The 9892-nt window shown below is 47.1% G+C and overlaps 1 protein-coding gene across 1 annotated transcript; it reads right to left on the reverse strand.

The window, feature by feature from the left end:
• Positions 1-251: 251 nt before the first annotated feature.
• selenom (selenoprotein M) lies at positions 252-6982 on the reverse strand. The gene is made up of 5 exons (XM_015366101.2): positions 6155-6982; positions 4986-5021; positions 4774-4808; positions 3225-3303; positions 252-1483 (listed from the first exon to the last, which is right to left on the reverse strand). Exons 1-5 carry the CDS (start codon positions 6248-6250, stop codon positions 1229-1231), a joined length of 501 nt encoding a protein of 166 aa, XP_015221587.2. The 5' UTR covers positions 6251-6982; the 3' UTR covers positions 252-1228.
• Between the last annotated feature and the right edge of the window lie 2910 nt (positions 6983-9892).

Here is a 9892-nt window from a genome sequence, read left to right on the forward strand (position 1 = left end):
CTGCAAAGCCACTGGGGGCACCTGGATTAATAAACCAACTTTTAATTTTTTTTTTTACTGTATAAAGTTTTTGATCCCCATTCCCTTTTTACACTTCCCTTTTGAGAACATAGAAAAGATCACAGTATTATATTTTTATTAATTTGAGTGATACCTTTATCCAAAATGAAATCCATTTGTTGTAGCATATGCTGGTTGAAACACCTCTTCTATGACCTGAATGGTATCAATTAAAGAGAGGAAGCAGGTAGTTGAGCAGTTGTGAGGCTTTATTGGCTTCAGAATCCTTCTGCAGTATCTCTCCTGTGTGCTCCAGGCCCTGCTGCCCTGAACACACATCGGCCCTGAGCCTATCAGTGACTTTCGGCAAAGGGCGTCATCCTGTCCAGCTGTAGGCAAGAGGTTAAGAGCCCAGGAGCGATTGCCAGGGAGTCAGTCTATACATATGTTCCGAACTAAAACAGTTTGCAACAATCTTTTCATTCTTTGTCAGACAACTGCTCAAAATCCACTCAAGGTGGAATGATCTGACTAGCACTCTTTATTGCACATTAAGACAGCTGGGACTTTTTTGTGGTTCATGTGTAATGAGGACTGTAAACCAGCTCTATCTGTGCCATTTTATTGGTCCCTCTTATTGGATTTTGCCCAGTAGTGATTCGATCAGCTGCTGCAGTGGTGCTTTTGGCCTTTGATGAGCATCTTTGTTTTGTCATTTGGATCTATAAAGACTCTCCATGAGACCTGAATCCCCTAAATTCATGTCTGACAGCTGCTCTAGAAGCAGCTACAGCTCTGTTTTTTTGGCTACTTGAACTCTTTAATTAAACTTGCATGTGATTATTGCAACATCTAAAGAACTGCTTCAGCATATGAAAAAGTTGTTCCCCATGACAGTTAAATGGCAGTGAGTGGGAAGTATGAACACTTGAGCCAACACTACATGCTTACTGTGGCAGTGCATCAATCAGACCACATCTCCCCCTGTCTGCACTACAGTCCCTACAGTTCCACTTCCTGAATACATATTCACTGAGATAATACACCGAAAATGACAGTTTGGGTCAACGGATCAACATTATGCCCAAATACAACATTTTGGAGCCTGTTCATAAGAGCAAATGAAGATAAAATCTCAACTATTTAGTTTCCTACCGACCGGTCAACGACCGCCGGGGCGCAGTCGACCCAGGGCACGGTTCCGCACTGCGCTGGCAGGGGTTTGGACCTACAGGTCCGAGTGGTGCTCTTCGGGGCCCTGCTCGGGCTGCGGGGGGCCCGGGGTGTCCTGGGGCGCCTCCGCCGGCAGGGGGGCTCCGGTGCTGGCGGGGGCCTCAGGGCTCCGGCTCCAGGGGCTGTCCTTGGCGGGGGCGAAGCGGAGCTCCTCCGGGACCGGCTCTTCCGGCTGGGACTTCTTGTAGAAGCCCAGCGAGCCCAGCAGGGCGTTGATCTCCACGCGGCTCATGTCAGTCAGGGGAATCCGCTGGGAGCAGGAGACAGCCGGGTGCTCGAATCAAACCACTTTCTTTATGGTTTACAGCACTTTTAAAAATATAATGCCAAATAGTTAAATTACGTGTATCAAACAGCATTCTAGTTTGAGACTGAATAAAAGTACCCTGATGCACTACCGCAAATAGCCTATGATGGTACTGTAATGTACACTGAATGAAATGCAAGAAATCTCAGTAAAATGCAGTAAAAGACATAATCAAACGATAACTAACGTTTTGTACAGCAGACATTTAAATGGATCTTAGAGGCATGAATATTAATGGTGCTCTGTAGGATTAGGGCAATGCTTACAATGGTTCGTTTGCGTTTCGTATGCTTTAGTGAATTTTTTTTAAAGGTTAAGAAATGCACTAAAATATGAACATCATGTAAAAAAAAGAGGACGTTAAAATGCAGTTATTAAAAGTAAAAGGTCAAAAGTTCCAGAAAGTATCGGGGAGCCAGCACCTATATATACACTGTACAATACTATCGTGTCCTATGTACCCTATAGGACTTGAGGGCTGTGTTGGCAGACCTGCTCTTCAGCATACTGTACCTACACCAGTTCCTCAAACTTTCTGAAACTTTGTACTAGAAACGGCTGAACATCAGTGTGAATACCCTTGCAGACACTTCTCTGCAGAAAACAAGGTAAAGGCTGCGGTGAGGTCAATTTGTTTTCTTTTAGATTCTGGTCCAGACTCTTAACTATATAGTATGCATTATGGGTGGCACAGTGGTCAGCGTTACTGCCTCTCAGGGCTGAGGACCCGTGTTCAATTCTGGACCTGCGGCACTATCTGTGTGGAGTCTGTATGTTCTCCCTGCGTCTGCATCCACAGTCCAATCACACAGCGGTAAGTCAACTGGCTTCTGGAAAAATTAGCCCTGCTGTTAGCGTCTGGGAACCTTTTTTCTGCTTCAGAATAGAATACATGGCTGACATCAGAAGTTTTGTTGTCAATTTCTAGGCCACAACTTCGGTGAGTTAGATGCTTGGCCACAGCACATCCATTATTTTTATAGCTTCTCTGCTTTCAGATTCTCAGAAGTATGCTTAACCTGATGTGAGAAAATCCTTTTGTCTCACATTCTGCCCTTTCTTGCTCCGTCATCACAGTTCCATCAACTATAAATTTTCATCTCCGATTTGCCATGTCACTGCTTTGTGTAGAAATAAATCACGGATTTCCAAGTAAATCAAATGGTGTCACTGCCTTAGAATTGCATGTGTTAATGGCTGAAGTAATCTTATCTGTCTTTTGACCAGAGGGCTGAAAGTATAATGTCACAGATGAAGTTTCTGCAATATTTGTCCATTTACGTGCTTGATGAATTGGCAAAGCTGACAAATGTCACAGGCTCTTAAGTGCCAAATAAATATTAGTGAACTGAGATCACTAAAATAATTTTATATACACCCAGCTTGTAATATCATGCCCAGACCTCCAAGCATGGCCCACACTGCGAGAGTAATATTCTGCAGTTACAATACCTCTGCACAGGGCTTGTTACCTTTGTGAACAGCCACCCAAACCTCAACCCTACAGCAGCTTCAGCTTCTGATTCTGTTTCTGCTGTTTCCCCCCGCTCAGTTGTGTGGACTCCACAACATCCAGTCAGGCAGTCCTGCATTTCTGCCGATCTTTCATTTTCAACATCTCAAGGGAACTTATAGAACAAAGCACCTCCTTCTGCTTTGACAAATTTTAAAATCAAATGCTTACGTCCAGTTCTTCATAGTAGTGGTTCAGAAGGACGAGCTCGGGATCGGCTCCAGGAATGTGTTTCATCACCAGGTTGTGGCTGAAAACATTTGTTAAGGAAAATTGGGCCCTGCAAGACGCCGGCTATCCCTTTAATCACTGGCTCGCCGCATCAACGCAACCTAGCAACTCCCAGCTGAGTGAAGGGATAATAAAAATAATCAGGCATTCAAAACAAAAACATATGTTGTGCTACGGTAAATATAAATAATAGATGTTCATTACTTAAATACAACAGAGTCCTTAAGCGATGGAGTGATACCAACAGCCTTTAAAATGGCTGTAGTTACCTCTCTGACAAAAACCTAAACAACACTGGACAATCAAAGTACTTTTTGCCCTTTTTCCAACCTTACTTCTTGTCTTGAGACTGTGTTTGGGGTTTGCGACTTTGCTCTTACCTTACTGACTGCCAACACCAGGGGTCTCAGTTCTGAAGTTGGGTCGTTAAGTCTGGTGTTCCTCAGGGCTCAATACTGGGCCCCCTATTTACATGTTCCTACTCGATCAGCTATTAAGATCACATGGTCTAATTGATCGATTCTACAAATCTGCATCCATACTAAACCTGAGTCTGAAATGGCTGTCTCTGCACTCATTGCATCTCTAGACAAAAAACCCTGGAGGACTCAAACTTTCCTTCATCTAAACTGCGACAAGACTGAAGTCATGCTTCTCAGCACCTCCCATCAGCTGTGTAGGCAATGCAGTAACCTCACCCTCATCTGTGGATGGTACTGTACTTGAATCAAAATAAACTGAAGAATTTGGCGGTCACATTTGATCCATGCTTGATGTTTGGTCCACATAAGCAAAATATTGTAAAAACACAATTCCTCCATCTCGGACATATCGCCAGACTACGCCCTACGTTATCTGGGATTGTAACTGAAATCTGGTCAACACTTCCGTCTTCTCTTGAATTGATTACTATATTGCCCCACTCGCAGCCAGAATCCTGCCCAGGTCTTGTGCAAGTGATCACATTGCTCCTATTCCTGCACTGTCTTCCTGTCGACTCCAAACCCCTCATGCTCACCTGTTGTAGATAAATTGTGAAAAAAATATTGCATGGCTTTAATTTTGAATGAATATGAAGATGAATACTTGGAATAAAGCAATACTTATTAGAAAATGCTAATATGATATTCTTATATAACAAAGTTATTAAATACTTATAAACCTTCATTCCATTACTTAGAAGCAATGTCCAACGTTTTCCCGATATCAATTAGAAGGAAATGTTTCCCGACATCAATTCTTATGATTCTCTGCCACCGTAGGGAGACTGCACCCCTCTAAAACAATGCAATCCATTGTGATAGAAGGCGATAGTAGGGTTTTTAATTTCATAATCCAGCTCATGTTTCATTAAAACTGAAGTGTAATTTGCAGGGCACAGTCTTTAGTAGCTCTACTGTAAGACCCAATCTCTGGCTCACTGTCATCTTACAAGCTCCATTCATGTATTAGTCCAGAGGCAGTCCTCATCTTTCTTCTGGAAGGATACTAAAGAGGGATATCCTGTGTCACAAAGGCCTTCACCTGCACGGAAGAAAAAAGCAAATACTTAATTTCCAGAGTTCCTTAATGCATCTTGTTATGCCTTAATGAAATAGTCTTCAAAAGGTTAGCAAGTTATTGGCAATTGGCAGCATAACTCATTCTCAACATTGCACAGACTGGGGTGGAACGATCTCGACGGTGTTCACAGCCACGTACCTCCCTGAGCCTGTTCAGCTGTCATCCCCCACAGGTCTGTAATGAAAGGAGACTGGTGAGAAAGGGTGATGGGGATTCTGCAATTAGTTCCGTTTTCTCTACCAGACTGTGCTATAGCTGTCAAAGGGAACGTTGCTGCTAGCTGCTGACATCACATCTGAATGCAAGTCATGTTTCTCATCGCACTGTGCTCTGGTTTCACTCATCCTGTCCTGGTGTCTGAACCTGACAAACAGAAGAACGGTTTGAACAATGCATGTTTTTTATTTTTTATTGTAAATGAAGTTATATGTTCAAACAAGTTGAATTATCAGACACCATTTCTAATGTGAAAGCTCAGATGTTAAACCACAACACTTTAAGGTGCAGCTCATGAAACCTGCCATTACTGGTCACGCATGTGTTTACAATGCTACTGGGAGAGACCCGATGAATATGTAAAGTCTATACTTGATTATCTGGCCTTTTCTGCCACGTCACACCCCCGCAGACAGCGGGTATACAGTGTGTTTAGATGTAGATGTAAATGTGCCCGTCTTTGTGCCCCATTCTCCTAAAACCACACAGACTTGCAGTGAAAGTTTTATAGCTGCAAGCGCTGGAGTTAAACTGTCTTGCAAATAACCTTACTGTAAAGTCACAATCTTAAGTAAGACTCCTTTAAATCTCCCTTTTAAGACTATAGTCGCACAATTTAGTTCGGTCAATTATCTTTCAGCGGACGTGATCTAAACGTTTTGCTTTACAACGCACAAAAGATAAAATCTCTCAACTGCATGAACAACGACACCCTTACGGTAAATTACGGCTAAACAACAACTATGAGACAGACATCAAGATTGTAAAAATCCGGCAATCAAAATTAGCATTCCATAAAGTTGAATTTCGTGAATGCTTTTAAGTCTGGTACGATGATTATTTCCGTCATCGCCGAGAAGGGAGCGGTCTGGCGAGTACGCGGTCCCTTGTGGTTTGGCCCTCAGGTGTACCACGGATGCAAGGTAAAGAAAGTGAGCGGTTATCGTGTTTCTTATGAGACGCAGCGCAAAAGGTGTTTTATTCGCAATGAGCCCGCCAGCCACTGGCACGTCGTACACGTCTCAAAAAGCCCAGACAAGCGCTGCAGTTTCAGGTACTTACTTCCCTTAACTACGGCGAAGTCGTCTTACCTCCACCTTTGCCTTTGCAAGCCCCTCCAATTTCTTCAGATCCACGTCGTAAGCCGAAAGGCACTGGAGGAGCCCGACAAAGAGCAGCACCCACATCTTCGCCCGGAGGCTGTGCGGACAGGGCCGGGGGACGAGCTCGCCGGACACAGGCACGGATTAGCGGGAGGACCGTCTGCTGAACCCCGAGTCCCAGTCGGGGTGCCTCGATGACGCACACAGACGAGCTGCAGGATGCGTCCGGGATCTCTGCCACGTCAGTGTCTCTCCCAGCGGCTCAGCAAGTGTCGAGGAGGACGGACGAAACCTGATCCTGGTGTTGCATCCCATTTAGTACCCCTCGGAAAACTGTGCGGCTCTGAAGTACGCATGCGTTTCATTCAACCATTCTTCTCGGGGCTCGGAATTTTTTCCGTTGCTCAAAAGCATCTAAAATGTATATTTATCGAATAAGAAAAAACGCGTACAGCCAGTGGCGGATTAAGGTGATCAGAGGCCCCTAGGCTACACGTTGTGTGCCCCCCAATCCCATTACCAGAAAAAAGCGAGAGAAAATACTGTGATAATTCAGGGACATATTCGGGGTAAGACCTGCTACCGCCGATTCAAACGGAATGTAACGCAGGGAACACACACGTACACAGGGAGCCCAAACACACACACACACTACAATAGCCTGTAACGCAAGTACAGCAATACAACCAATAAATCAGATTCACAGCCCATCTGCGAGCTGACAACAGAAATCGTGCACACACTTGCTCTGAAACCGACGACACAAGATCAGCGCAGCAGAGGCCAGTGAGCTCCCTGCCTGAGCGCCTTACTCCAAGAGCAGCGGGACACTCCCCACTCGTGCAAGCCCACTGCAGCGTGTGGACTGATTTGAGTCTGTGGACTGCATCGACGATTAGACACTTTTCTATATGGGCTTTCAAGAAGGGATCAAACTCGCTGCTAACTTCCAGGACACCCGTGAAGTTCCCGTTGTCGGGGCGCACGAACGAGCCGCTGCGCCCCTAAATGGCAGCCCTCGCCCTGCTAAAAACTTCACCCCTGCAACCACCCTTTTCAAGACATTATTCCAGTACTCAGACTCGCTGTCAAACTGTCTTGTTAGTTCTGAATCGATTAGGCCACTATCAGCGCAGCGCATAACGTTACACGACCACAGCCTTTCCACGGCTCTCCGGCACCCCGTGTCCAGCCAGGCGTGCGGCGGCGTTGACCCGGTCCCTAGAGCCTGCGGCCAGTCCGGACTGGTCATCACCGCCCCCGAATAACTCACATGCGAAACAAAACACCGCACCCTTCGAGGGGGAAGACAGCAGCCACCCTCTTGACACACACTCGCCATTTCCGAGTTGTCTCTCTTCATAGAGGGTTTTAGAGAAATACCTCTTTTGGTGTTTATGTTGTCTTTCCGATGCTGCAACATCCGCGTCTTGGTTTCCTCACGGTTTCGGGCCCAATTTAGCCCAGTATGGCCGCCTCTGGTGGCTCTGTGGCTAAGGATCTGCGCCTGTGACCGGAAGGTTGCCGGTTCAAATCCCGCGGCTGGCAGAGGAATCCTACTCCGTTGGGCCCTTGAGCAAGGCCCTTAACCCCAACTGCTCCAGGGGCGCTGCACAATGGCAGACCCTGCGCTCTGACCCCCAGCTTCTCTCTGTCTGTGTGTCTGTGTCTCCCTGGAGAAAAGCTGGGGTATGCGAAAAGACGAATTCCTACTGCAAGAAATTGTATAGGGCTAATAAAGAAACATTATCATTATTTCACCCCAGCAGGCTGGGTCCGAGCTGATGGAAGCGGGAGCTGCAGGTGCACCAGCACGGCGGACGGCTCTGCCTCTGACCCCGTCACGGGAGCTGATCGTCCCCATGAGCGGCGTGGCGGTGACCGCGCCCAGGCCAGAGCTCAAGATCGGGGTCGGCTCAGAAAACGTGAAATAACCAGTCAATCTAGGGATCTCTTTAATCGATCCTGCTCACACTGCTCTTTTAACTGCCGTGCTTTTCGTCTTTGCGCCCCACTGTCATACTTTCTATCGCACATCTTGAGGTTAGCTACCGTAAACTCGCAGCAGAGATCACCCGATGCATCCGCCAATATAGATTTGAACTGCGAACCCGGGAAGCCTGCGGCCATTTAGCCAATCATTGGGTCACCGATTAGTCAACGTTTTTATGGACCAATGGCGGCCCACAGGTCTGTTTAAAAAAATACTCTGGCCAATCGGGGCCCCCTGAAAAAAACCCTGTCTCGTTCCGGAGCAAACAAAAACTAGTGCATCTGCAATAGTGGCTGAAAACAGTTGTATAGACCTACAGCTAACAGAAAATAATCTTGGATTGATCAGATTGGCATATTTTCAAATGTTGCTGGTGTTTGTAGATAACATTAAAACAGCTTAATGTTGTTGCTTCACACCGTTAACTCGATTCCGGGTTCATCAGATCTGAGTTGGAAGAAGAGCGCCCCCTTGTGATGTACGTCTAAAATACACCAGGCCGGCCAGAATCCTACTTTTCACAAATGAAAGAACTGGGATCTAAAGAGGAGCAGTAGGGCGCAGCTGGCGTTTATAGACTGTGACAGAAGTAGAGGCTGCAGTTCAGGGCGACTAGAGCACTATAGGAGCACATTCCCTTGTCTCACGACAGTGTGTGTTGTACCCCAGTGTGAATCTCCTGCAGTTCAACTCGCACCTGTGCTGCAGATGACGAGCCCAAGGCTGGTTTAGAAATTTGCTGAGGAGCTTTTGAGCTCCCAGCTCAGAAACAGAACTGCCCTGAAAATAAGGGGCAAATACAGGAGACGCACACCAGATGAGAGAGAGTCTTTACTATCCACAAGGTGTAGGAAAACAGCCACAAGACCGCACTCGGAAAAATACCCCAAAACCTGCAGTCCCCCCAAAAATCCCAGAGCAGGTGTCCCCAGAGAGGGGAGAGGCCCAGAACTCCTCTCTCGAGGATGAAGGCTGTGCAGTTCTTCCCCACGCTGAAGAGAGCCGAGTCTGTGAGGCCCTCTGTCCCTCAGGTCTGTGAAGACCACAGCATGAAGCTGCTGAGCCCAACACCTCCTTCAACACAGCATCACAGTACTGCACCCCAACACATCCGCCTCTCAATAATAATACAGTGTGCAGCCAGGCCTGCCTGTGTCCAGTTTCTATGTCCAGGCTGTGGTCACTGAGCTTGTGCTACCCAGTCAGGGTCTGTTGTTTATCTGTTGACTTCCCGTGGAAGTCCCGCCCCTCTCCCAGCTGGGCCTGTCATTCTCAGCTCTGGCAGCTGACAGCCAGGCCTGGAGACTGTTGCTAGGGTCGGAACGTGAGGAGTGCCGTTGGTGCTCTCTGATTGGAGGGCTGGTGTCTGTGCGTAGAGGGTATTTATAGCCAGGTGTCTCTGCACAGTCTCAAGCTGAGTCTTGGTAGGGCAGCCTAGTCCAGTCTGCTCGACCTGCCTCACTCCAGGTCAGACACCATAGTCTTTACCCATTGAGGTCGTGTGATTTATAGAACCTTATCCTTGATCAAGGCCCCCTGCCCGGCTGATCCAGACAGGCCCCTCTCCTGCAGAGCTCAGGCTGCTGAGCCACGCTCTTCCTGAAGTGACTGGTGCCTCACGCTGCATGTTTAGGGTGAATCAGACTTCAGAGACCTCAAGTGTTTGATGTGCAGCCCTGCTGCTGAGAGGAGAGAGCATCACACTCCAAAGCACAGCACTGCGCCCCCTCTCC

The sequence above is a fragment of the Lepisosteus oculatus genome, chromosome 22, assembly GCF_040954835.1.
Source record: "Lepisosteus oculatus isolate fLepOcu1 chromosome 22, fLepOcu1.hap2, whole genome shotgun sequence".
In the NCBI taxonomy this organism is placed as follows: Eukaryota; Metazoa; Chordata; class Actinopteri; order Semionotiformes; family Lepisosteidae; genus Lepisosteus; species Lepisosteus oculatus.